At 53.5% G+C, this 27,172-nt stretch overlaps 4 protein-coding genes across 4 annotated transcripts; 2 read left to right on the forward strand and 2 right to left on the reverse strand.

Annotated features, from left to right (window-relative positions):
- Positions 1–1,492: 1,492 nt before the first annotated feature.
- EIF1AD (eukaryotic translation initiation factor 1A domain containing) lies at positions 1,493–4,758 on the reverse strand. Its single transcript, XM_052661646.1, has 6 exons — positions 4,323–4,758; positions 3,021–3,244; positions 2,766–2,874; positions 2,558–2,666; positions 2,347–2,394; positions 1,493–1,807 (listed from the first exon to the last, which is right to left on the reverse strand). The coding sequence occupies exons 2-6, from the start codon at positions 3,105–3,107 to the stop codon at positions 1,663–1,665; spliced, it is 498 nt and encodes a 165-aa protein (XP_052517606.1). The 5' UTR covers positions 3,108–3,244; positions 4,323–4,758; the 3' UTR covers positions 1,493–1,662.
- A 138-nt stretch (positions 4,759–4,896) lies between these two features.
- BANF1 (BAF nuclear assembly factor 1) lies at positions 4,897–6,614 on the forward strand. Its single transcript, XM_052661648.1, has 3 exons — positions 4,897–5,018; positions 5,711–5,849; positions 6,321–6,614. The coding sequence occupies exons 2-3, from the start codon at positions 5,727–5,729 to the stop codon at positions 6,465–6,467; spliced, it is 270 nt and encodes an 89-aa protein (XP_052517608.1). The 5' UTR covers positions 4,897–5,018; positions 5,711–5,726; the 3' UTR covers positions 6,468–6,614.
- A 5,743-nt stretch (positions 6,615–12,357) lies between these two features.
- CST6 (cystatin E/M) lies at positions 12,358–13,736 on the forward strand. Its single transcript, XM_052662459.1, has 3 exons — positions 12,358–12,597; positions 13,096–13,221; positions 13,549–13,736. Exons 1-3 carry the CDS (start codon positions 12,358–12,360, stop codon positions 13,630–13,632), a joined length of 450 nt encoding a protein of 149 aa, XP_052518419.1. The 3' UTR covers positions 13,633–13,736.
- A 2,552-nt stretch (positions 13,737–16,288) lies between these two features.
- CATSPER1 (cation channel sperm associated 1) lies at positions 16,289–24,330 on the reverse strand. The gene is made up of 13 exons (XM_052661699.1): positions 24,237–24,330; positions 23,971–24,147; positions 22,888–23,100; positions 22,029–22,142; positions 21,711–21,867; positions 21,367–21,458; positions 21,079–21,222; positions 20,846–20,909; positions 20,620–20,692; positions 20,426–20,483; positions 18,180–18,255; positions 16,474–16,588; positions 16,289–16,315 (listed from the first exon to the last, which is right to left on the reverse strand). The coding sequence occupies exons 1-13, from the start codon at positions 24,328–24,330 to the stop codon at positions 16,289–16,291; spliced, it is 1,404 nt and encodes a 467-aa protein (XP_052517659.1).
- Positions 24,331–27,172: the final 2,842 nt, after the last annotated feature.

A 27,172-nucleotide genomic window follows, 5' to 3' on the forward strand; every position in this document is an offset into this window, starting at 1 on the left:
ATACTTAACAAATACAAAAGAGTGAGTGAGGAGTAAGTAAATGAAATGGTAGCTGGAGAGGGTGTGGGATCACTGACAGATTTTTCTGATTGTTTTTCAGAAGAGAGAGTCTATCATGCTTTTGATGCTAACACATCTAGTAGAGAGGACGGTAAAACCAAAACTCACACAAAGTCCTGTAGCAGAGACAGGCTCCAAAGCGCAGGAGGAAAGGCTTAAGTCCCGCTGGGTTAATGGGCAGTAAAAGGACAGGAGTACCAGTGAGCACCACTGTAGGGCAGGTAACAGAGGGGTGAGAGTTCCCTCCAATGGCTGTTTCTTTATGAAAGCTGCTGTGTGTAACTAGCAGAAGGGCAGTTGGTTAAAAAGTTTTCAAATACAGCATCCTAGGGTAGATCTGCTAGGCAGGGCTGAGTGGCCATCTGAGGTTTGTTAATTATAAATTTTAGGTAAAACTAGTGAGCCAGGTTGGCTGTTTTCCCTAATAGTTACTTGCGCACAGGCACAGAGGTGCATGATTGGGTTGACCACGGTCAGATTTTACTAGATGAACACGTTGGAGGCAGAAAGGACAGGGTGTAGACCGCAGAACTGATGCTACGTGAAGAGGGAAACGAAGATAGGAGCATAATGGTCAGAATGCGGCATGGCTGGAGAATGAAGATAAAGAATTTCTTCTGGGGGGAAAAAAAAGCATTTCTGTGGGAGGAGAGGGGTAGTTGAGTGAGTAAACCTGGATGTGGTGATTGTACAGGTATCTGAATTCCAACAGTGTTGCGATTCCTAGTGATGGTAGGGGCAGTGAGTGACTGCGGATACAGGCAACAGGCTTGGAACAGAAGACAAGGGCCTCAGTGATGGGGGCATCAAGGACTGAAGGGGCCACAGCATTGAACGGGCCCATCCATGGATGCAGACGCCGATGGATGCAGAGCACAATGACAGAAGCAGGGGAGGAAGACGCTGAGCCAGGTCAGCTCAACGTCTGGGCCCTGACTACAAGCTCAACGCCAGCAATGAAGAGGGAGAATGCAGTCAGAGGTGAAAAGCTTCAAAGGAGAAGTGAAATGGTGTGGGTGGCCGGAAGGCTGAGGGGTGATGGCTAAGCGGGGGACACGCACGCAGTGTCGCGGCGGGTACTCCTGTGGCCACAGATGATGAAAGAGGCAGGCCCGTGGCTCATGAAGCCCTGCGAGGTTCACCCTGAGCGTCTCATAGAGGCAGGTGGGCACCAAGTCCCACTGTGATCCTAAACGCCTCAATGAGCATCAACTGCAGGCAGGCAATGAAGTGGGAATGCCCCCATGTATTAACTACATGCAAGGAGGCACACAGGGCCTGGCGCTGACTTAAGTGCTGGACGAGAGAGGGAGAAACTAGGAAAGAGTCCAGCCATTCCCCACTTCCGGCCCACAAGGCCACCACCGAGGAGCCATGTGTCATGTCATCCGCACACCCCTCCTTCCTCCACAGAGCCACTCCAACACCAGCATGAGGCAGCACCCACCAGGGGTTTAATTCTCCCATGTCAGAAGGTCAGTTCAGACAGGGGCCCTGCCTTATCCCCATCCAGGGGGAAAGATCCGCAGAGCCCCCTGGGAACGTCCACGCTCAGAGGAGCCCAGGACCAGTCTCTGAGCAAGAGAAGTGGGTCCCGCGGTCTCAGGCCGCCTCCTCCTCTTCACTCTCCTCCTCGCTCTCATGATACTGTCTGCGGTTGGTGTTAACAAAAAGGTCAGAATCGTCTTCAGAGCTGGACTCTTCTCCTGACGACTGTGGCTCAGCTGGGAGTTCTGGCTGAGTCTGTCTGCACGGGGGAAAAGCAGAGAGTTAGCCCAGTGCCTTCTGAGAAGACCACAGAGAGGACCATATGGCCAAGCGGTCAGGGCTCGGTGAGCCAGACAGGGAGAGAACTGCAAGAAAGCTGAGCCAAGGAAAACTGGCAAAACACCACCTCCCTAACCCATCTCAGAAATTCGTTACAACTGCTGTTTTAATAGTGACGATTCTACTATGACCGACGAACACTCAATGAGCTCACACTGCTTACCAGGTACTAAGCAACTTCACAAGCATCAGTCTCTTTAATCCCTACAGAGCTCTCATTTTATAGGTGATGAAATCCGAGCCCAAGAGCTTAACCTGCTTAAAGTCACCTGGTTGTAACTTGCAAAGCCCAGACTTTAACCCAGGAGATCTGACCTTCAAGCTATACTCATCACCACTTATTCAGGTGCTCTCACCAGGGACCTGATATACAAAGACAGGAAAGTTCAATTTTCCCTCAAGGTACCAAGGCCTGAACCCCCGTTTTCTGTCTCCCCAATCTCAAGACTTGTGTCTCACCTGTTCCTATTGTTGTGTTTCTCAGCCACTTGGGAGAAGGCCTCAGGCCTGTGCCAAGAGAAGAGTCAAGGTCAGAAAGGACAGAGAAACCCCTCAGCTCTTGCCAGCTGCTCTTGCCTGAAATGCCACGACCTTCCCTCCCCTAAGCCCACAGGTGCGAACGAAATCCCCAGGGAAGTGGGGCAGCCAATGACCAAGAGGACCACCCTACCAGTGCCCATCCTTCTGCAGAGAGCGCACGTGATCTTTGCAGAGCACAAAGGAGATCTCAGCCTTCACCTTCTCTCCTTCTTCAATAGGGTCAACGATGAGAAAGTCCCCTGCAGGGGGAGGAGAGAAAAGCACAGTCGGTCCTACTTGTGGTGGGACGCCGAGGCCACAGGAAACGCTTTGGTCTCCCAAAAGGCTGCCTCTCTCACCTCTCTTGATCCAGATGTTCTTGCGGTACTTGGAGGGCATGCTCACCAGGAAGCGCTGCCCCTGGGCTGTCTCCACCTCATGCAGATTGTTCCCTGGGGTCCTGAGGACCTGGTCCAGGAGAGAGCAAGAACCAATCAGCTTCATCAGCCAGTTCCAACACCTGCCGAGCTGTACAGCACCCTGTCTCAACCCCAGGGGCCTAAGAGGATGGAGGGGTGGTAGGGGCAGAGCAACTGGTCCCTGATGCCACTCACCCTCACAATCTGCTGCTGGTCAGAGGGCACCATGTGCTCCCCCAGCACCTCCTTCACCACATGTTTCCTCTTGGTGGCCTGAGACATGGTGGGTCCTGTCCCAGGGGGGCGAGGGATGCGGAGACTCTCAACTCTTCCTCCTGAGTTTTTCAGATGGTAGGCTGAGAACCCAGGACTCTTTTGAAGATGAGGACAGGCCTTTCACCGAGGAGTGATACAATGTCCTGGTGAAGAATATGGGCTCTGAAATCCAATTAACTGGACTCAAATCCTACCTTGGTTATTTCCTGGCTGTTCAATTTCTGTAGACTTCAGAGAACTAACCCAGAGCATTAGTATTAGAACAAAATAATCATAAGCAAAGCAGGAAGCACAGCATAAGACACATAAAAGTAACTTGTGTTTATCCCTTAAGTACTGGTATAACCATAAAAACTAAATACATGTTTTAGAAAAATAAGCCATTCTGGAAACCACTTGGAGAAGAGGCAAGGTAAGTCACTTCTTCCTTAACCTGCTTGTACATCTCAGGTGTGACACAACCACACAGATGTTCAGTCTCTCCATACCCTACAGACATAGACCAGCTACCACAAGCCAGGTCAGGAATGAGCTAATTTAAGGGCAAGGTAGACTAAATTGATGCTTTTGAACTGTGGTGTTGGAGAAGACTCTTGAGAGTCTTTTGGGCAGCAAGGAGATCCAACCAGTCCATCCTAAAGGAAATCAGTTCTGAATATTCATTAGAAGGACTGATGCTGAAGCTGAAACTCCAATACTTTGGCCATCTGATGCGAAGAACTGACTCACTGGAAAAGACCCTGATGCTGGGAAAGACCGAAGTCAGGAGGAGAGGGGGACGACAAAGGATGAGATGGTTGGATGGCATCACCGACTCAATGGACATGAGGTTGAGCAAGCTCCGGGAGTTGGTGATGGACAGGGAAGCCTGGCGTTCTGCAGTCCATGGGGTCACAAAGAGTCAGACACGACTGAGCGACTGAACTTAATTGAGACCGATTTGATCTTTGGCATCTGCTGTTTCTGACCCTGGTACTGCAAGACAACGACTGATGCGTACTCAGAAGACTGTTGTTCAGTCGCTAAGTCGTATCCGACTCTTGCGACCCCATGGACTGCAGCACGCCAAGCTTCCCGGTCCTTAACTATTTCCCCGAGTTTGTTCAAAGTCATGATGGTTTCCAAAGGAAACTCCGAAGTGTCATCTCTAGTTGCCGTCCCCTGCCCTCCTCCTTTCCTATCTCGATGGAAAGATGCTCAGAGGGAAAGATCCAAACTTACTCTCTGGCCCTCGGATCCCACGAGAGCTGCCAGAACGACCCGGTTCTCCAAGCAGGAAGCTGAGATCGCCTCATCCACGACTCACTTCAGAGCTGAGGCAACGAAAGCAGAGAAAAAGTACTCGCCGGTGGTCACAACGGTCGAGTCGGTTTGGACTCAGGTCTGGGGCTCATCCGGTTCCCGTCCGACTCTAATAAGTCCGACAGGGAGGAGGACAACGCCTGTCGGCCTGAGTCGGACACCGTACTTCCGGCGCTCTCCCGGAAGTCTCCTGGTCACGCCTTTCCCCTTGTCCGTCTCTCTAATTTTTCCCACCACCAGGTCGGCCAAGGTTAAGTGGCTAAGTTCCGCATGCCGTGCAGCAGATAAATAAAGTTTTCTTCTCACAGGTTTCTGTTCCCTGAGGCCGGAAATGCTTCCCAAGAAGCAAGACTACAAAAGGCAGTCCGGCTTCCTGCGAAGCAACCGGAAATGAACTCCTACTAAGGGCGCTCTTGAGGTCTGGGTGGTGTCGCAACTCTATGACCCTAAGCGGCTAGAAGTGCCCAATGTAGGTTGTTGGGTTTTTTTTGAGGGGGGGGGGGGGGGGCCTTGAGGCGACCCGGAAGCGGAAGTGGAAGAAAGTTCTAGTGGGCTGAGGTAGCGGCGGGAGCAGCCGGGTGGCGGGAGAAGCCGTTACAGGAACTGGAGCTGCGGGTGAGCGCGGGCCGCGGAACAGGGCTCGGGCTGGAGGCCGGAACGGGCGCGGGGAGGAGGGGGAGGCAGGGAGGAGAGGGCCCGCAAGGGCTGAGACGGGCCAGACGATGCGCTCTCCGAGAGGGCTCGGCGAGGCGCTGGGAGGGGCGGGGCGCGGCGCGTTGGGGGCGGGGTCCACGGCGTAGGGCGCGGCGGGCGTCCAGGTGTGGCGCTGACGCTGCTGGCAGCGCGGGTGTGCGCGCTCGGGCTGCGCCTTCGCTCAGTGAGCAGCCTGTGCGGCGGCGGCGGGGTCAGGGAGCCCTTCGTTTGTTTTTTGGGCCAAGTGGCCATTCCAGACCCGAGTTAGTGCTGCTTTTGCCCAGCCAAGGTCACAGAGGAGTGACACTTTCAGGGCGGGCCCTGGGTACTGTGGAAATCTTACCTTTGTCCTGCTTGCGCCGCCTGTTAGGGCAAGATAGTTTCTCCTCGGGGGCGGTACCAAAACCCAGCTCCCGTAGGGACTGGGCCAGACTAAGCTCTTAAACAGTGAGGAAGACTCTGTTTGGACCTCAGTTTTCTCATCTGTGAAGTGGGGGGAATCGAGAAAGCCCCCATAACAGCTGCTCTGGCATTCTCTTCCTGTGAGATTGCCAGTGGGTTTTCGGGCGTTCCCGGGTTTTCAGCCCTAATTTCCCTCTTCTTGGGATTCCCAGATTAAGCTTGATCGAGATGACAACCTCCCAAAAGCACCGAGACTTCGTGGCAGAGCCCATGGGGGAGAAGCCAGTGGGAAGCCTGGCCGGGATTGGCGAAGTCCTGGGCAAGAAACTGGAGGAAAGGGGCTTTGATAAGGTGTGGAGTGGCTGCCTGTAGTTGGGAGGGGGGCGAGGCGCGACTACAGCATTTCCTGGCAGCTGGGGAGTGAGGAGGGTGTGTGTATCTGTTGGGTAGTGGACGCTCCTGTGTGATCGGCAGAGTCAGCCGGGCAGAACCCACCTTGCCTCTTGGGCTCCTGTGTGGGGAGCCACAGGAAAGTGGCCCTTTTTTCCCCCCGTGATGTTTATTTGTTTCTGTTTGCCCTGGGGTCTTAGTTGCAGCTTGCAGGATCTTTCATTGTGACTCACAGGCTCCAGAACCCACGGGCTTAGTTGCCCCACAGCAAGTAGGATTGTAGATTCCGGGCCAGGGATTGAACCCATGTCCCCTGAATTGCAAGACAGATTATTCACCACTGGACCATCAGGGAAGTCCCAGGAAGTGGTCGTCTTGTTCTAGTCCTACACAGCACTCAGCAGCCCATCTTTTGCTTTGCCTGTTTTGCAGGCCTATGTGGTCCTCGGCCAGTTTCTGGTCCTAAAGAAAGATGAAGACCTCTTCCGGGAATGGCTGAAGGACACGTGTGGCGCCAATGCCAAGCAGTCCCGGGACTGCTTTGGCTGCCTGCGAGAGTGGTGTGATGCCTTCTTGTGATGCTCTCTGGGGAGCCCCCGATCCCAAGCCCCAGCATTGAGTCTCCAGAGTTTGCAGCCTAGTGAGGACTCCTCCTCTGTCCTCTACAAAAGAAGAGATTGCTGTTGTGCACACCTCCCATGTACTCCAGGGCCTTTGGGGAGTTCTCTCCCCTCACCATTTCAACTTTTTTGGAATTCTCACCCTTGCATGCATTTTCCTTCTCCTTTCCCTGCCAGTTTCGTGACAATAATTACCAGCTTTTCTGAGTGGATTCCTGGCCCTGTCCCTCACCCCCACCCCCACCTGTGGTCTCTTTTATGCCATTTGGTAGTCTTTTTGGCAAAACAGTCACTGTCCTTGTAAAGTTTTTTAAATCAATAAAGCCAGTGGCCTTCATGACTGGGCTTTGTATGTGGGAAGCAGGCGGGCTGGGAGTTGCCTGTTCCCCAGGGACTGACCAGGTTTGCCACACTGCTTATCAGTGCAAATCGAAACTGGCAGCTTCCCTCACACTCCCAAGGGCGGCCATCCTGGCAATACGGGCCTTGGGCAGGTGCCTCGGAGTGTCTCAATCCCTCACCAACGTGGGAGAGAGAGTGGGTTGGTTCCTTCCTGGGATCCAGACATCCGTGTGGTCAACAGCTGGGTTAGTCAGCACCTGGTGGAAAGTCCGAGGGAGTCAGAGCAGGAAAAGGGTGGATGGGATGTGGACTGAGGTCTACCTGCCATTGGTCATGTGTTCCGGTCTCTGGGATGAGTGGGCCGGGCTCATGCAGTCCGCCCTGTTCTCAGGGAGGCAGAAAGTGTGTGGGCAACCCAACTGGGTGGGCAGGCTTGAGTGAGTTACACTTGTATTGGGTATATTTTCATCTTCTGTGTATCGGACTTACTATGAACCAGGTTCAGAGCTAAGGTTTGTGCAAACATTTTTTTTTTCTTTCATAATAAGTGTTAGTTTTGTTTTCCATAGATGAAACTAGAGGGTCAGGCTGACTGACATGTCCATGGACTTACTACTGGGAAGTAGCCAGACTGGTCCTCAAAACATCACACGGAAACCCATGGACCTGAGAGCCATGGGTGGTGTTTGCTCGTGGCGCTTGGTCTCTCTGAGACTCAGTTTCCCCACCTGGAAAATGAAATTGTTGTAAGGATCAGATGCAGTGCTGGTCGTGTTCAGGAGCTACTTATTTATAGAATTTTCCTCGTCCTCGGGGCTTGAAGTCTGGTGAAGGGAGAAATGACATCATAAATAGAAACACTGCAATAGTGTGAGTAGATTTTCATGATTTCAGAATAGGGAAAGATTAAAAAGCTGATAAATTCAAAAATAGAAATATTTCAAAAATTTCTATTCAAAACAGAAATTTTGTTCAAGATAATCAGAGTGAGTGAGGAGCCTAACCCAGGGTGAGGAAGGATATTTTCGACCCACATAGATGACACAGGACTCCAGAGCTGCAGTCGAGAGAGCAGACAATACAATAGGAAAATGGGTGAAAGACCTGGAGGGCAGCCACAGGAATACCTGAGTGGTGAATAAACATGTCAGAAGGTGTTCGGTCAGATTGAGTCCGTCAGAAACACAAATAAGATGCCATTATACACTCGCAGGATTGGCAAAAAATTTTAAGTCAGACAATACCAAGTTCTGATGAAGAAATGGAGCAACAGGAACAGATATCCAACTAGTGGGAGTGTAAATTGGTGTGAACAATTGGGGAAAACAGTTGGGTGTTTGCCAGTAAAACTGAAGACCCACCCTGTGAGCCAACAATTCCTTGCCAGGGATGGGACAGGACACAAGGCACACCTGCGTCAGCTCCTGAGCAGATGTTCACAGCGGCTTTGTTCATTCACAGGGGCTCCCAGCTGGATCCCCATGTGGGGCTCTTTGCAGAGGCAGTAAAACTAGAAGGGGAAAAAATGCTTTTTGCCAAAGAAAATGAAATCACTGAGTTGTGTCCGATTCTTTGTGACCTCAATGGACTGTAGCCTGCCAGACTGCTCCATCCATGGGACTTTACAGGCAAGGATACTGGAGTGGGTTGCCATTTCATTTTCCAGGGGATCTTCCCGACCTAGGGATCGAACCTGGCTCCCGCACTGCAGGCAGACTCTTTACTGTCTGAGCCACCAGGGAAGCTTATTGCAAAAGTCATTGGTAAAGAAAGAGAAGTGGGGAGTGATTGCCTTTGGGGGAAAGAGACAGGTGTGATGCATGGGAGCATAGGGGGCTGCGAGTGGCAGTTTCCACTTCTTGACCTGTATGGTGGTGATCCAAGACACTCTGTACTTTTCTGTCTGTTAGATACATCTCAGAACAGTAGAAGATAAAAGGGAGAACAAAAATAAAGACCCAAGGATAGAGCAGTTAGGTAATTAGCCAGAGATTATGATGGTTATTAGTAGGGATGAAGGTTCAGTGTAAGCCTGGGTCTTGGAAGTGTGAGAGGCCCCTGGAAGATCACCAGGTGGCCAGAGCTGGGCCCAGCTCGTGTTACAGGCTGCTTCCTTGGAGGGTGCCAGTCTGAAGCCCAGAAAGGTAGTCATGGGGACTGTCCCTGGAGTTTCAGGCCGTACTATGTTTCTAATGTTACTCTGATTGGGTCCAGGGTCTTCCAGCTGTCCTGACCTCTGAACAACTTTATTCACCTGCAAAATGATGGTGCTTACTAACTCGGGTGTTTGTGAGAATAGACCAGCCGGTGAAAAGTCTTTGGAAATTGTTAGGTTGGTGTGCAAAAGATTTGTTGGTGTCAGCACAAAGGAATGGCAGGGTAGGGACAAGTGAGCTGGGGACACTGGCCCTTGGCTAGCTTCCCAGGGAGCTGGTGCAGGTTTAAGTGCAGCTGCAGCTGAGTTCCCAGTGGCAGGAGCGCAGGCCTAGAGGAACCCGAGGAGGTGCCTGGCCACTTGGGCTGCCTCCCCACCTCTCCCAGTGTGTGCTGCAGCCTGGGCCTCTTACTCCCCCACGGCCAGGCTCTCTTGGCCTGGCTCTTGCCTGGCCTTGGCCGCCTCATCAAGCCAAGCTCTCCCCAGCTCTTGCACAAGTGGGTCTGTTGCAGAGAAGAACCAGTTCTCACTCCACATTGGAACTGTTTTTTAGACTCTTTTCCTGCTGTTCTTACGTGTTGTGTTAGTCACTGAGTCATGTCTAACTCTTTGCGACCCCCTGAACTTTAGCCCACCAGGCTCTTCTGCCCAGGGAATTCTCCAGGCAAGAATACTGGAATGGATAGCCATTCCCTTCTCTGGGGGATCTTCCTGATCCAGGAATTGAACGCCAGGCTTCTGCATTGTAGGTGAATTCTTTACTGTCAGAGCCACCTGGGAAGCCAGGACATAATGGTCTGCCTCAAAGGACCCTGGCCCTCTGCCTGACTGTGAAACTAAAGTGCCTTTGTTCAGCTCATAGAGAATCTGACTCTGTCCCTCTGTGAATAACTACAAAAAGGGGATTAATACGCCCCTTCCAAATGCTGGCCCTCCTGGAGATGTTTTGCAAGACTGAAGGCCCTTTTTACTTGACCTCCACTCTCTCTGCTGGGCCTTTCGACTTTAGTTCCTCATTGCTTCTCCCTCAGGTTCTATAAACGAGCCTGGCATCCAGACCCTAACAGCATGGTCATTTTGAGACATTAGTCTGCCATCTTCTCGGTCAGCCAGCTTTCCAAATATAGTTGTATCCCTTGCCTCAGCACCTTGTCTCTGGGATTCACTGGCCTGTCATACGGCGAGCAGAGGGAGCTTGGACTCCATAAGTGGTCTGTCCCTTTAAGGCAGACACCTGAGCCCACAACAGACTTGTGATTATTCCTTGGCATCCCAAGATTGTTTTTCATAGCTGTGCTGAGGGTGTGGGGCAGCATCTGGCCTGGGCAGTGACTGCATGCTGGTCCTGGTCTCCCTGGGAGAAATCCCTGCCTTTCCTGACCTCGGGATTCTGAGGGTCTGAGAATTGGGGTTGGGATCAGGGAATCTTGGATGCTTACTCATAATATTCATCACAATAATAGCTGCCACTTATTAAGCCCCAACACTTTGTTGCTTACTGAAAACCACCACCTCTCCCAAGCCCCAGGTAAGATCCTCAGCGGCCCTGAAGCACTAAAGATTGGTGTCCCCAGAGCAAAAAACACCCTCCCCTGCCCCAACAAGTGATTAAAAGTACAAACTGCCCTGCACTTGGCTTCCCCAGTAGCTCAGCGGTAAAGAATCTGCCTGCAATAAAGGAGACGCAGGAGATGCTGGTTTGATCCCTGGCTTGGGAAGATCCCCTGGAGAGGGGCATAGCAACCCATTCTAGAATTCTTGCCTGGAGAATCCCATGGACAGAGGCACCTGGTGGGCTACAGTCCATAGGATCTCAAAAAGTCTGAAGCCACTAAGCACGCACCCTAAATTCTTAAAATATTAATTGTAGAAAATTCTAAAACATGTCAAACTTTTCCTGTGTTGACTACTTCAGTGCTGCTTTTTATATTGTGTCAGATTATTCCCCCCAGAAATCATAGCCCTGGGACTTTCCTACTGGTCCAGTGGTTTTTCTGGGTGCCTAATGTCCTCTGCCAGCATCTGTGGAATTTGCTCGATGCTCAAGTGTTCTTTCGATGAATTTGTGGGGGAGAAAGTGGTCTCCCTGTCCTATTCCTCCGCCGTCTCGGTCCAGTGGTTAAGACGCCCTTCCAAAGGGAGATGTGCATTCTATCCCTGGTCTGGGAAATAAGATCTCACATGCAGGGTGTGGCCAAAAAGTTAAAAATCACAGCCTTGTTTTGCTGGTACTTCCAACATATGCCCAGTTTATCTATGAGTGACCCAGTTTCAGGCCATTATAATTAGCAAGACCTTAGAAGACAAGAGTTGTCACCTTTCTTCAGGTGAGGACTGAGGCTCCCAGAGGTCAAAGGGCTTGCTGGAAAGGCCCCCGGGCAGTAAATGGCAGAGCTGGGACCACCCACACTCCTGGCCAGTTATCTTTTGGGCTCCCTCTGGACTGAGAACACAGATTTGAGTTAGACTGTGTCTCCTGTGTGTGTGTGTGTGTGTGCGCGCGCTCAGTCGTGTCCAGCTCTATGTGACCCCACAGACTGTAGCCCGCCAGCCTCCTCTGTCCATGGGATTTTCCTGGCAACAATACTGGAGCGGGTTGCCATTTCATATTCCAGGGGATCTCCCCGACCCAGGGATTGAACTTTCATCTCTTACGTCTCCTGCGTTGGCAGGCGGATCCTATACCACCAGCGCCTGCCTGGGCTCAAAAGCCAGTGTCACCATTTACTAGTTACCAGCCTGTGTTCTCGGGCAAAATCAGTTGTTTACTCTGTGTCCTGTTTACTCCTCTGTAAAATGGAACCCTTGCTCACTGATCCCTACCTCATGCTGATCATGAGGGTTAAACAGTGCCCGGCTCAGTGCAGTAAGGACTCCTGCTTACCTGCTGTTTATATAGCACCTGGCCTCCCCTAAGCACTTATTGAACCCTCGAAGCAACCCATTTCACAGAGGAGGAAACTGAGGCAATGAGGGTTAAGTAACTTCTCCAAGACTACGCATTGGAGATAGTTAAGAGCTTGCTAGTAGCTGTTGTGGGTTTCTCATATGTGATGGGTCTCTGTGAACTGCCCCTGTGGTGGCACTTGTGGCTAGGAGCTGTCGCAGTCCTTGCCCTCCCCAACCAGGTGTGCCTGGAGGGCAAGCAGCGTGGTGGTGATGCCCAGGTGTGCTCGGGCCTGCCCGCTGTCCTCCTCGGCACCCCGCAGGCGGCCTCACGTGTGGACCAACCAGGCTGGGTGGATCCCTCCCCGCCTGCGGGGGCGCGCGGCGAGCGGCGGGCGGGGCCGGGTGGGGCCGCGGAGCCCATAAAAGCGGCGCCGGCCGCGGTCAGATACCGACACCGACGGCCATGGCGCGTCCGAGCCTCCTGCTGCCGATGGCCCTGGCCTTGCTCGCACTCTGCCTCCTGGTGCTGCCCCGCGACGCCCGGGCCCGGCCGGGGGACCGCAAGGTCGGAGAACTGCAGGAGCTGTCGCCCAGCGACCCGCAGGTGCAGAAGGCGGCGCAGGCGGCCGTGGCCAACTACAACATGGGCAGCAACAGCGACTACTACTACCGCGACATTACCATCCTCCGGGCGCAAAGCCAGGTGCGGGCGGCCGGGCGGGGCCGGGGAGGGGGCGGCGCCGACAGCGCGGGGAGGCGACAGCGGCCCCAGCCGGGCCCCAGATGGAGGGGCGACTAAGAGTAATCAGGGTGGCATCTTAACACAACAGTTTTCAAAATCCAGTTAACGTCAAAAGTCCATGCGGAGCAGAATCTCTGAATTTCAAAAAGGTTCAACCCTGAATCGGCCTTGTCCTGAAAGGCGGATTGGGGTGTGGTGGGGTGAGGGAGAAGGGGCAGCTGTGTGGACGTGAGTCTCAGGCTACTCTCTGGCCCAGGCTCTGCCCACCTCACCAGGGACCCCCACCAGAGCTCCCTGCTGCCCTCTCCCTGCCTTTCAGTCCCAGGTCTGATCCAAAGGCCGTGTGCTGGTTAGGCCCAGGGGAAGGTGATGGGTGATGGGAGGACACGGAGGGAGGTGAGAGGTCCAAGTCAAGGGTCGTCTCCAGGCACCCCTGACCTGTGCCCACCTCTGCCCCAGCTGGTGGCGGGCATCAAGTACTACCTGACCGTGGACATGGAGAGCACGGCCTGCCGGAAGAGTGCCGTGGCTGGAGACCACGTAGACCTCACCACCTGCCCCCTGGCCGCAGAAGCACAGCAGGAGGTAACAGCTGTGTCCCCAGTTAGGCATCAGCCCAGCAGCCGGGCCCTCAGGTTGCCCAGCCTGAACTGGTCTGGCTGGCCGGGCTGATGTCTGGCTGACTCAGCCCCGAGGCTAGGGTGAGGGTGTAGAGAGGAGCAGACTGGGGCTTCCCCTGGACTTGGCGGGGTGGGAGGCTGGGGTTGGCTGGGAAGGTCTGGGGTCTGGTGGTCCTGACCATCTAATTCGCTGTTCCTTCTTGCATCCCAGAGTGTCACAGGCACAGGGCTGTTGGGAGGTGGTGGCCTGGGGCCTGGGCTCACCCCACCTTTTTCATCCTTCTCTCTGCAGAAGCTGCGCTGTGACTTTGAGATCCTTGTGGTTCCCTGGAAGAACTCCTCCCAGCTTCTAAAGCATGACTGTGTGTCCCTGTAGAGACCCCTGTGGGCTTAGGGGAGAGAGGGAGCCAATGAGGCTGGGGAGGACTGGGCGCATGGGTGGAGGGCATGTCAGTTCCTTGGACCATATCTACGGCAATAAATTGCTAGCACTGCTTCTGGCATTGGTCTCTTCTGAGTCCCTCTCTCGTCCCCCACTCCCACTCCCAGCAACCCCGCTCCAGCCAACAGGGTGCCCACACCACCCCACGCTCGGCCTCTGCCATCTCAGCCCAGAAGATGCTAAGGGTGCAAAGTTCAGCTCCCAAATTTGGAGTCCCCCAAATATCCCAGCATCACAGACAGAGGAACAAACCTCCAGAGATTCCCAGAGTTTGCCAAGTTATGGGTGGGGAGACAGTCACAGGAGAGGGATGATGCCCCAGGACAGGAAGGAGACAGCAGCCAGGGGAGGCTGAGGGGCGCCTGAGCCCTGTTCCCTCTTAGCTGCCAGGACTGCTCAGAGCGGCGCTTGGGGGTTTAGCCCGCGCCGCCCCAGAACACTGAGCTCTCATCCCGTGAGATTCTTAGACCAGCATGTGGCCCAGAGATGGCAGAGCCCCTGCTGGCCAAGACACACACGCTGTGGGCCCCATGCCAGGAGGACTCCCCCACCCTCTGTCCTGAGCAAGACCCCTGGAAGGGGCTGGCAGGGAGCCCCCAGGGGAGCGAGGTCAAATCCGCTGTCCATAGAAGGGGTGAGGGGACATGCAGTTTAACGTCCTTTAAAGAAATAGAGTTGGAACATGTTTTGCACACCTGAATCTGTGGCTGGAATTAACACTCACTACACAAGAGGCACACACGCATCCAGAACTTCTCAAGACTCCAGACACACAGACACACTCACCCACCATGGATCCTCAGATTGCTCCCAGACACCAGACACACACCCACCATGGATCCTCAGATCGCTCCCAGACACACAGACACACACACACACACACGCATGAGACCTAGCAACCCAGAAGCACAGACACAAACACACGGGAACAACAGCCTCACTCTGAGGACAAGCTGGAGATGTATACACAGCCCCCCAAATGTAGACCCACAGGCCCCGGCTGGAGCTGTCTCTCAGATGCCCGGATGCACACCTGTGCGTGTCTAGGACAGGATGGGCGGGAACCAGATCCTGAGGGAGCTCAGAGGGTGGGCCCCACCAGGCCCCAGGCGGGCGGGCAGGGTGGCCGTGGGGAGCACCTGGCGGCCCCTGCCTGCAGCCCGGCCAGGCCTCACGCCCGCTCCTGCCTGGCCGGCTTCCTGCCCGATGCTGGGACTTACAAGGAACAGTCCCAGCTCCCAGGTCGTGCTCCTCGAGCCCTCGGAGGCTGAATGGGGTGGCAGTGGGCCTGAGGAGCTGAGTCTGACGGGACCGAGGGTTGTAGGGGAAACTCAAGCCTGTCAGATATGGCAGCTGCGGTCATTCTGCTGCTGGCTGGCTCCCAGGTGCCAGCAAGCAGGAACCTCCTGCATGGCTGGCATGGACTCGGGCAGGAAATGCTGAATGAATGTGTGAGGTCGTGCGGTGAGGTGAGGCCAGTGGTCTCTCTACCCCTGGAATCTGTGCCCAAGTCCCTCGTGGGTATTTCCTCCGCACAGCCCGTCTGTCCTCTCGGCTGGGCCGGGGCCCGGGAGGAGACGCGCCGCTTCTCTCTGGGGCCCAGAGACGTGGCCACTGTCTGGTCCAGGCTGGACGTAGATGGGGTGGAGAGCGAAGTGGCCACCGCTCAGCCCCTGCTCTGGGCTTCTGTCCCTGATTCCCTTCAGCTTCACTCTGGTAGAGGTAAGGTGGGTGTTGTGGGTGGTGGGAGAACTCCCTATGGCTGGACGTGAGTGAGACTTAGCATTTGGTGCCCACTGCCAACCTGAGCATCCTACAGGGGCGCTCATTTCTTGCTTTCCTCTACCAGAGGCTTGTCCCCGCCACACACACCCTTCCCCATCCCCACCCCAAGGCCGGGAGGACTTGAACAGCCTCCCTCCTCTCCCCTCCCCGAGGCTCTTTAGCCTGACCCCAGGCAGGGCAGGGTGTGGTGATGACCTCTGCCTTCTGGGCTCAGGCTGTCCCCAGCGAGTTGGCACCCTGATACTGGATGCTGAGGGTGCCGGTAGGCCTGAGTTCCTGGGCTCTGAGCCCTCATTCCCGGAGCCTCCTGGTCCCTTGGGCTCTTGACAACCATGCGCTGTTCTAACCTGTTCTCCCGTCTCCTGGACCAGACCGGGCTCCCTCCCAGAAGCAGGGTGACTGCCCACTCTCCGTCCATCACTGAGCCTGGTCCACTTTCCACATCACCCCCCCAACCTGCCCCCGGCTGCTGTTAAGGCCCTGCCAGGCCCAGCCAGGATGCTAGGCCCAGCCAGGATGCCAGGCCCCAGTGGGGCAGGAAGGGATCCAAGGACAAGCCTGTCACCCAGAACACTCCCGTGTATACATGCTCCAGGCTACACGTGCATGCGTGCACACAGGTTCCCTTGTGCTTCGGCCGAGCCGGTGAGGACACAGAGCCACCTGGGATTTTAAAACTCAGTTGGCCGCCTCCCCCCTACCCCCGCAGGCCCAGTGATCTTTCCAGCGGATATGGGGACTTGGCCGGAGTTGGTGGACAGCCAGCCAGAGGCTGAAGTCTGGACCCAGGCTGCCTCTCTGGGGGTCACTTCCTGAAGTCCTCTTCTCCAGCCTGTGGGGGAGGGGGTGGGAAGTGATGGCGCCGGCCTCTGCTTCCGGGAGGCCCACACTTTTCTCACTCGGGCCACTGCCGGGCACAAGCACCCGAAACCTAGCCTTCCAGTGCCCCGTCCTCTCCAACTGGCTCCTCCCAGGTCCTGCCTGGTTCACCTCGAATGTGGTGTCCACAATCTCATCGATGACAGCGGCCTGGGAGCGGAATTTCAGCTGGTAATGCTCCACGCCAGCCACCAGCTGCAGGAAGTGGAACAGGGTCTCCAGCTGCCTGAGGGCGGTGGAGAGGGGGCAAAGCTGGGCCATCTCAGCCCCCAGAGTGCCTCCGCACCCCTCAACCCCCGCACTCACAGCACCCTACGCCTCCATTTTCAGCCACGGCCCGCCCTTTTCTGTGTGGGCCCTCTATGGTGTATCTCCTTTTCCACATATACCCTGCAGCCCCATCATCTGCCTGGACCATGGAGAGTTCTGACGATTGTTTACCTCCCAACCACCTGCCCCTGCATCCGTCCAACCTACCCCACGCTGACTCATGCACCCACTCAGCCACCTACTGGCACACTCGCCTGGCTATCTATCCATTGACTCACCCATGGGACCATCCCACCCTTTCCCTCTCTCACCTATCTCTCCATCCACCTGCTCTTCCCTGGCCCCACCCCCACCCACTACCCATTTATTAACTCCTTCACTGCCAGTGTGCCTTATCAGTCCAGCCATCAAACAACACTGAAATTGTGGAACATCGCATGGTGCTTGGAGGACACAGAAACAAAAGAGAAACAGCTCCTGCCACAAGCAGCTCCGTCTGTGACAGAGCCAAGAAGGCACGCCAAGGGTGTTTACACTGGTGACAAGTGTAAACACAGGGCACTGCGGGACCCAGAGGAGGAAAACCTGACCTGGTATCAGGAAAGATATCTGGAGGAAGCATCACTGGGCTGAGCTTGAAAGACACTTTGAGGGTTTGCTAAGCATAGACAGAGTTCCCAGCGCGCCCAGATCTGTGAACTGTGGGGAGTGTCCTGAGGACCAGGCAGGCTTCAAGGAAGAAGTTTGTAGAGGATGGATGAATTCAAGATGAAGACACTCAGGGAAGGTCAAAGTGAGGGGCCCTGACCTTAAGAGAAGGGAGGCAGGAGCCCTTATAAGGCTGCAAACTCAGAGAAGGCAGGAAAAGCCAAAACTTTAAAAAACAACAACAAAGATTGCTAAGTAAATAGAAAGTAGAAGGAAGAAAGATTAAAACCAACAGGCAAAACAGCAACAAAAACAAAGACCACTCTCAGTGGAGGTGAGGGTGGGCCAGTGGGGAAGAGTTTGGAGGCTGAAAAACTCCCAAAGAAAATATCACAGAGGAGTCAAGTCCCTGCCCACGCTAGGGGCTGAGGAGCTGGGATGTGGAGGGTGGAGGGCAGCTGGGAGAGCAGCCAGGAGGTGAAATGAGCAGGACTGGATCTCAGTTCTTCCAGCTATTGATCACCTATGCCTGCTGTTGGCAGCCAGAGAACATCCCAGCAGAGAGAACAGGGCGGGCAAAGGCCTGAAAGTGGACATGTGTGTGCTGTGCTGTGCATAAAGCCAGGATGGGCCAGGGCGGTGAGGGGTGCCGTGATCAGAGAGCTTGGGGCTCGAGCTCTGCTAGCAGCAGAGAAGAGCCTGGAAGGCTGGTTTGAAGCCAGTCCGGACGAGATGGGGCAGGCCTGGCTTTCCGGGAGAAGGCTCTCCTGAGTGCCAGAAGTCTGTGCCAAGGACCCCTGCCATGAGCACAGCCGCAAGTCCCCAGCTGTCCGGGCCCAGTCAGCCCCCAGGCCTCTCCCCTCAGACCTGCCACCTCCCCTCCCTTTGCACCTCCTTACTTCTCAGTCATGGCTCCAAACTTTTTCTCAATGAGCTGCTTCTGTATAGTGTGTTCACTCAGCACCTCTTTAGGCTCTGGATGTAGAGAAAGAAGGGGGAAGTCAAGCTGCTGCCTGGAGACTTCCCTGGGTCTGGTGGTTAAGAATCCACCTTCCAATGCAGGGGACATGGGTTCGATCCCTGGTCAGGGAATTGTCCCCTTCTCCTCCGGCCTTGTTTTCAGCTGAAGACAAGTTACTAAGTATCTGAGACAATTAATTCCTCTTTTTGTTTTAAGCTTTTTTTTTGCATTGAGTGCCCAAGATGGAGAGGGCAGGTGAGGGGCCAGGTGACACTTGAGGGTCTTTAATCCTTTGGTGTTGATGATCCTAGGAGTGGGATTCCGGAGTTCAGATTCTGAAGTTCTGAACATCTTTCAGCAGGAGGCAAAGCCATTGGCTCAAAATCTGTTCACCCAGAAAGTCAGATGTGTAAAAATGAACATGTACAAGAAACTTCATTTTTATAGACTCTCAATCCTCTTTGAGTACCTCTGGACAAGTGCATATAACACCTTGACAAAAGCCTCAAGGACAGTTGAAGTCATCTCATATAAGACCAACTGCTATAAACTTTGTACATTATTAACAGAAATGAATGTTTGGTGAATTGTAATGTGGCTAGATCTCAGAGATTTCCAGGAGAAATATCAATAACCTCAGATATCCAGATAACACCACTCTTATGGCAGAAAGCAAAGAAGAACTAAAGAGCCTCTTGATGAAAGTGAAAGAGGAGAGTGAAAAAGTTGGCTAAAAACTCAACATCCAAAAAACTAAGGTCATGGCATCTGGATCCATCACCTCATGGGAAATAGATGGGGAAACAATGGAAGCAGTTCAGTTCAGTTCAGTCGCTCAGTCGTGTCCGACTCTTTGCGACCCCATGAATCGCAGCATGCCAGGCCTCTCTGTCCATCACCAACTCCCGGAGTTCACCCAGACTCACGTCCATCGAGTCAGTGATGCCATCCAGCCATCTTATCCTCTGTTGTCCCCTTCTCCTCCTGCCCCCAATCCCTCCCAGCATCAGAGTCTTTTCCAATGAGTTAACTCTTCTCATGAGGTGGCCAAAGTACTGGAGTTTTAGCTTCAGCATCATTCCCTCCAAAGAAATCCCAGGGGTGATCTCCTTCAGAATGGACTGGTTGGATCTCCTTGCAGTCCAAGGGACTCTCAAGAGTCTTCTCCAACATCACAGTGCAAAAGCATCAATTCTTCGGCGCTCAGCCTTCTTCGCAGTCCAACTCTCACATCCATACATGGAAGCAGTGACAGTCTTTATTTGGGGGGGGGCCTCCAAAATCACTGAAGGTGGTGACTGCAGCCATGAAATTAAAAGATGCTTGCTCCTCGTAAGAAAAGTTATGACCAACCTAGACAGCATATTAAAAAGCAGAGACATTACTTTGCCAACAAAAGTCCGTCTAGTCAAAGCTACAGCTTTTCCAGTAATCATGTATGGATGTAAGAGCTGGACTATAAGGAAAGCTGAGCGCCAAAGAATTGATGCTTTTGAACTGTGGTGTTGGAGAAGACTCTTGAGAGTCCCTTGGACTGCAAGGAGATCCAACCAGTCCATCCTAAAGGAGATCAGTCCTGAATATTCACTGGAAGGACTGATACTGATGCTGAAGCTGAAACTCCAATACTTTGGCCACCTGACGCAGAAAACTGACTCACTGAAAAAGACCCTGATGCTGGGGAAGATTGAGGGCAGGAGGAGAAGGGGATGACAGAGGATGAGACGGTTGGATGGCATCACCGACTCAATGGACATGAGTTTGAGTAAGCTTTGGGAGCTGGTGATGGACAGGGAGGCCTGGCGTGCTGCAGTCCGTGGGGCTGCAAAGAGTTGAACACGACTGAGCGACTGAACTGAACATGGCTAGTTAGTTGTTTTGCAAATGGGTCTTTCAAGAATTGACTATCAGTGTGGCGGATGGTCATGGAGTTCTTTGGACCAAAGTTCTAAGCTCTGAAAATTCTCCTGAGTCTCAGATTCCAAGACTCTTAAAGCTAGGCCAAAAGAATTCCCTGGTGGTCCATTGGTTAGGACTTGGTGCTTTCACTCCTGGGACCTGGGTTTGATACCTGGTCAGGAAACTGAGATCTTGCAAACCACCCAGTGTGGCCAAAAATAAATAAATAAGTAAAGTTGGTCCTGGCACTCTCTGTCCGTCAGGGAAGAAGTGGGGTGCTGGTACCTGCTTCCATGAGCTTCGTCACCGAGTCATCCAACAGTTCTTCATGGAGCTCGGCTGCCTTCTGCAAAGAAGAGGCTTCCATTCTGCCAGAGCCCCATGTCTGCCTGTCCTGGAGTACCCTCCACCCTTCCCTGCGGCTTCTGTGCCCCCTCCGTGTCTTCCCAATGGATCCACTCGCTGCATCCCCTCACTACCTCCTGCTTCACTTTCTCCAGGCCTTTGAGCAGCGCCATCTGGAAGTTATCCACCAGGACAGCAATCACCAGGCTGGGGCAAGAGACAGGAGGGGGCTGGAGGCGAGACTGCACCCTCCTCTGGGTTTGTGGTGGCAAAACCATAGTGAGAGGGGAGCAGAGGGGGTGCCCCTGGGGTGAGGTTGCGGGTAGTAAAGCTGGGGCGTGCAGGGTGGCGGGTGCTCACTTGAGGAAGATGAAGTACTGGATGATGATATAGATCATGAGAATGGGGATGATGTACCAGGCCCCTGGAAGAGACGGGGTGGGCTCCTTTGAGCTTTGAGTCCCTTGCCGGTCCTCACCACACCCCGGCCAGCATGGCTCAGAAGCCCCACTTGGCAGATGGGATAACTGAGCCCTCAGGGTCTGCCCACCCAGACAGCCCCTGCCCTCCACCCAACCTGAGGCCTGCCCTACCCTGAGCCCGGCTGTCCAGGTAGATGAGGGACCAGTCGTCCAGGGTGAGCATGGTGAAGAGCGTGAAGATGGTGGTGAAGATGTTCTGGAAGCGTTTGGGGTCAGAGTAGTGGAACAGTGCCCGGAGCACCACAGAGAACAGGACTGGCTGTTGAGGACCAAACCTGGCTCATGGGGTCCTCTTCCCACCTCTTCCTCTCTCCTCACCACCCCCAACTTCTGATTCCGCCTCGCCACTCTGTCCATGACAGCACCTCACACTCCCACCCAGCCCCATGACATGGATACCGAGGCAGGTAAACATGAGGATGAGGATGGCGGTGATGGACGGCAAGGACCGGGCCAGGGTCCCAGTCACTTCCTGGAGGTTGGTCAGGAATCTGTGGGCATAGTTTGAGACAGAGGCTTGTGTCAGTGGGGTGTGGGTCTGTGCCCAGAAACCAAAGATGATGACAGATTTCAGACTGCTGATGACTGAAGGCGGTAGATCCCTGGTTTGCTAGTTACTTTGCAGAGGGTCCCAGCCCCTCTCTGGAAAATTAGAGATTGAGCCTAGTGAAAGGAAGGAGACTCATCAGAAAAGCATTCTGGAAATCTACAGCCTTGTCGTGGGCAGCTGTGGTCCTGCTAACCTGAGCCTCCGAAGGACTCGGATCGCCCGCAATGCTCGCAGGGTCTTAAAGACCCTGAAGATGCGGAAGATGCGTTGGTTGTGGATCGCACGCGTGGAGGAAGAGTTGACCTGTATGAGCACGAAGTCCAGCATACCCACGACCATGATGAAGAAATCTGCAGACACAGGGGTGCCCGGGTGTCACAGACTGCTGCCCAGGCCCCGTGCCCAGGCCCACAGCCCTCCCAGGACCAACACCCCCTGCGTTTGTCACCTCTGGGCAGTTCAAGGGCTCCTGCTACACACACACACACACACAGGCCCCATCTCTACCCACCCAGATTGTTCCAGGGGTCCAAAAAATATGCGAGGCCCAGAGCAATGATTTTGAGCACAGCTTCCACAATGTAGATGGAGAGGAAGATGTAGTCGAAGGCCATGAAGTACCACTCTGTGAGGACATGGGGTGGGGAGGGAGGAAGGAGCCCTCGCTTAGGCCCACCCCTACCCCCAGCAGCCCAGCCCTTGCCTCCTCCTCCTCGCTGGAACCTCACTTGCAAGCAGCCATTTAGGGAGAAGCTGGCTCTGTCCAATGGCTGTGCGTCTCAACTGCTCTGTGCCTCACTTTCCTCATCTATGAAATGGTGATATAACAGTCTGCCTGATAGAATTTTCATGAGCATTAAATGCATTTCACATAGTAAAGGGCTTCCAAGGGAGCCTTAAACTGCTTGCAGGAAACATCAGCCCACTCTTCTTCTCTCCTTACTTTATGGGTCCTGTGGCAGGTCCTTTCCTTCACTCTGCTCCCTGGAGTTTTAGGGACGGTCTTCCCAGCTTTCCCAGCCTCCTCCCTCCAGGGCTTCCTGGCCTCCAGGGCCTCCTTGACCCGTCCATCGGACATGGGTTCTGGGCATCCTTCTTGCACAAATCAACGTACTTGGAGCTGATGCGCCACCTGGTGGCTGTAGTCACAAACAGCACACGCTCAAGCTTAGAAGACCCTCCTGTCTCTGGTTGACTTCAGCAAAACTCGCTGAGCCTCACTCTAACTGCTGGGCAATGTCGCCCACCTCCCAGGGTGAGGATCAGATGGGCTAAGTTGTTTAAATCACCCGGAACTTGGTCAGGCTCACAGGAGGCCCAGAACAACATCAACGGCTTTCTCTGTGTGAACAGGGCTCCCTGGCTCTTACCACCCCGGACCTCGACTTCAGCGAAGGTCTGAGCCACAAGCATGATGGTGTTGAGGCAGACGATGAAGATGATGAAGGTTTCAAAGGCCAGGGAGTCAACCAGTTTCCTGAGCATTCTCCGAAGACCCCAAATGAGCTGGCTTAATTTTTCCCACAACCAACACAACAAGTCCGAAGAGTGCACCTTCTTGTGGGCCCGCGGGGCTCGGACAACTGTAAGGGGGCCAGAAAGGCAAGTTCTTGGGGCAAGGAACCCAGGGATCTGGGCACCCTCCCAGGCCTGCCTGCTGTGAGCTCACTCAGGGCTGGCATGCTTGTCCTGCGCTGGTATAGAAACCAGGGTTTGACCCTGCCCTGCAGGTGCCTGTCTGCTTGGGATTTGAGCATATTTCAGGGGCCCAGGCTCTTACACTCCACACTTTTTACTCATATGGCAGCTTACATGTGGAAGATCCAGTCTTCCTCGCCACCCCATCCTCTTGGTAACCTCGGCCTCTCCCTACAAGATGCTTCCGACATAGCTTCCCTCTCTTGACCGCCTTCTCTTCCACAAACAGACACAAATCCCTTGCTTCTTGTTCAAGAAGCTAATGCCATGTCTACTGAACTACTAGGGAACAATTTGGGGGGGGGGGGATTATATGCTAACAGGCAAGGTCCTCCCTGCCCTCCAACCAGGCCCTCATTCAGGCACTGGTTCTTCCCTCTGTCCTCAAGAAGGTCACAGTTTAGTGGGCGAAATGTGGACAAACAGAATCCACAATGGTCAATGCTGTGATCCAGGTGATGGACCCCTTCACTGGGCAGTCTGGGTTTGGTTGGATAAGTGACCTACACCAGCTTTCACATTCAATAACAGGAAACATTTGAGAGGTGAACATGAGAATGAAGAAGACAGTGACTGAATGAACCAACAATTGATGCCTGAAGAGGTGCCTAATTCCAGGTCAGGCGCATGAAGAGCCAATGGACTACACCTGCAGGGGAGAGCGAGCCTTGTGAAGGACGTGCCAGGCCTGACTCAGGTCTGGAACCTGGGCCAGGCAGCTGGAGTTGGGGGTGAGGGGTGCGCTTGAGACGCACCTTTGTGCTTCTGAACGTGCTCGTCTTCTTCAGGGCAGCTTTCCGAGGTTTTGGAAGAGGAGTCCTGAGGATAGACTTTGTTGGAGGTCTCGGAAGGGTGTGAGTTCACTGTACTAAGGGAACCAGCCAAGGTGAAGGCTGAGCTCTTTAGGTCTGGCTTGCTGTGCTGGAAAACCGCTGGACGAGAATAGGCAGAGCTGAGGGAGCCTAAGGTCACGGTGTGGGGCGTGTATGAGCCAAGGAGCTGGGAGCTTCCATGACGGTACTCCCCATGGTGCTGATCTCGGTGGGGGTAATCATGAGGATGTGCGCCGTGCTGGTGCTCCCTGTGGTGGCGTTCGCCATGGTGAGGTGGGCCATGGTGGTAGGACATCATGGAGGTAGGCCTTCTGCGGTGGTGCCCACCATGGTGATAGGCCTCACTGAGGTGGGAGCGGCTACTAGATTGGGTGGAGTCTTTATGGTGGTGAGCCTCACTTTGGCGATGGAGCCCACTATAGTCAGGAACCTGAGTGTGGTGGTGAAACCCACCATGGTGGTTGGGTTCCCTGTGTTGGTGGGACCGCCCATGGTGCCTCCTGCTACCATGGTGGTGCTCATTGTCAAAGTGGTCCTCACCATAGGATTGGCGGGAGATGAGAGTGTCACGGGAAGGATCCTGGGAAAGGGATGTGGAGCGGTGGTCTACACCATGATGGTGGGACTCACCACGATTGGCAGAGTGATAGGAGCGGTGGGCATGGTGGGAGAAGACATTGTCATGGAAGTCTCGGAATTCTTCAGGGTGGTGAGGTCCACCACGATGATGGGATAAGCCATGATGTTGGGACTCCCCATGGTGATGGGATGCACCTTGGTGATGGTGGTGGACTCCACCGTGGCCTGGCCTATGGTATGGGGTTGATGAGCCAAGGTGAGACAACACATCTGAGTCATCAGTGTCTGCTTCATTTTGAGCCTTTGCAGACATGGAAGATTGATCTGAGACTATGCTGGGAACCCTGGAATGAGGAAAGCTTAACATGTGGGCCCAAAAGAGCCCTTTCTGGATAACCTGTCTCGCCTAATCACCTAAGCCGTCACACTGGGGCTTCTAGGAAAGCTTGACTTCTTATGGAATTCTCCCCTCTATGATGTCATAGGCAGACCTCTACTCAGGCCTAATTCCCAAATGCCTCCTTCTGAGCTATAGTTCAGGATCAAAGATCATTGTGTCCAACTCTTCATTGTAAAAGGAGGAAACTGAGGTCAAGAAGGGGAAGGGACTGGCCCAAGGTGGCCCAGTAGGTCAATGGCAAAGCTGGGCAAAGAATTTCAGGGTGACATCAGAGGCCCAGCAGTTGCTTTAAATCTGTTACTGGAAAAAATAACTTTAAGAAGCCAGATGATCCAGTTCCCAGGAAGGGCTATCCAGTTATCCAGGAAGGGCTCTTTTGGGTACTGGCTCTGAGGTTCAAACTGCCCATTTCCACTGTAAACAGGTATGTGACCTTGGTCTAGTTGCTTAATCTTCCTTTGTCTGTTCTTCTATAAAATGGGGATAATAACACCTACCTCATAGGGTCAAAAAAGTTAAGATACGTAAAGCTTATACTAATAGCACAACAAATGGTAATTAGCACTGTCATCCTTGTCTCGATGGCTGACTAGTGGAAGTGTCCCTCTTGGGTTATTACTAAAATTAAACTAACAGCCAATACTTACTGCAGACCAGCTTTATGCACTTTAAATATAATCCTCACAGTATCTCCACAGGATGGATAATATTATGCCCATTTTGTTTTATCCCAATTTGGAAATGCGGCTCAAAGAGTATAAACAAACTGCTCAATAAATAAGAACTTACAGTCAGCACTCATTCCAAACTTTCCGCCATGCTGTCCTGTCTTCCTGCTGAAATCCACCAGAATTCATTCATGACCAGCGCAGCTCTTCTGGAACTTTCAGGTTCCCACTTTGACTAGAGCTGTTTCCTCAGTGCTTGGTCACAGCTAAGTTCATAGTGCCATTGGGTACCAAGTGCCCAGTGATGAGATATGGCCCTCACGGGGCTCAGTGTCTGCTGCCAGCCGCAGACAAGGAAAGAGTTTTTAATAGGACAGTTATTTCACAGTTCCATTCTCCTCTTCCTCCCCGGTATATTCTCCCAAATAGAGACATTTCCCAGTGTGCCTCGCATCTAAGCGTGGCCAAAGAGTGAGAGCGGAAGCAGTGCAACAACTTCCGGGTTTTCAATTTAAGGCCCAGGATGTGGGCGCAGGTATTTCCACGCTTCTTTTGGGCTGGAGTGTAGATCAACAAGCAGACAGGAGTGATAGTCTAAGGCAGAGATTTCTGAGTTCTGCAAAACCACAGAATTTACTTGAGATGTTTCTAGGTTAGGGATTCTGTTTTGTGAAGAGAAAAAGATATGTGTTATTTTTGAACCTCGTGTGCTGTGCGATGCTAGCGGTTTCAGGGATGGACCCTAATGGAGCAGCCTCGGAACTCATTTGTGGGGGGTTGTTCAGCCCCGGCAGCAGTGCTCAGTGGGTGGGGCCTTGCTCAGTTTTCAGCATGAGATAACAAGTCTGTCCATCACATGTGAACATGCTGTTGCCTGGAGAGGAGGAGGTGAAGATGGATGACCACACCCTTGTCCTTCGGGTTACCTCCCCCTTACGCACGGCTGACTGACTTAGGGGCGCAAACACACTTTCTGATGTGGTAGAGAACGAGAGGAGGGACTTCCCTGGCGATCCAACGGTTAGGACTCTTTGCTTCCACTGCACCTGGTGCTGCTTCGATCCCTGGCCAGGGAACCTAGATTCCGCAAGCCAGGCATTGCAGTTAAAAATATCAGAGGAAATTCTTTTCTAAAGAAATATTTTTTTCCCATGACTTCGCGGCATTCCTTCCCATTCCAGTATTCTTGGGCTTCGCTGGTAGCGCAGACGTAAAAAATCCGCCTGCAATGCAGGAGGGCTGGTTCGATCCCTGGGTTGGGAAGGTCCTCTGGAGGAGTGCATGGCAACCCACGCCAGTATTCCTGCCTGGAGAATCCGCATGGACAAAGGAAACTGGTGGGCTACAGTCCATGGGGTTGCAAAGATTTGGACCCAACTGAGAGACTTAGCACACACAGCGGCCTCGCTGCCACTTTGCTGTTGATATGAAGAATGTAAAACATGAATTAGATAGGTTAGAAGTGAATTTCAGAATG

Source organism: Budorcas taxicolor, chromosome 25 (genome assembly GCF_023091745.1).
Source record: "Budorcas taxicolor isolate Tak-1 chromosome 25, Takin1.1, whole genome shotgun sequence".
In the NCBI taxonomy this organism is placed as follows: Eukaryota; Metazoa; Chordata; class Mammalia; order Artiodactyla; family Bovidae; genus Budorcas; species Budorcas taxicolor.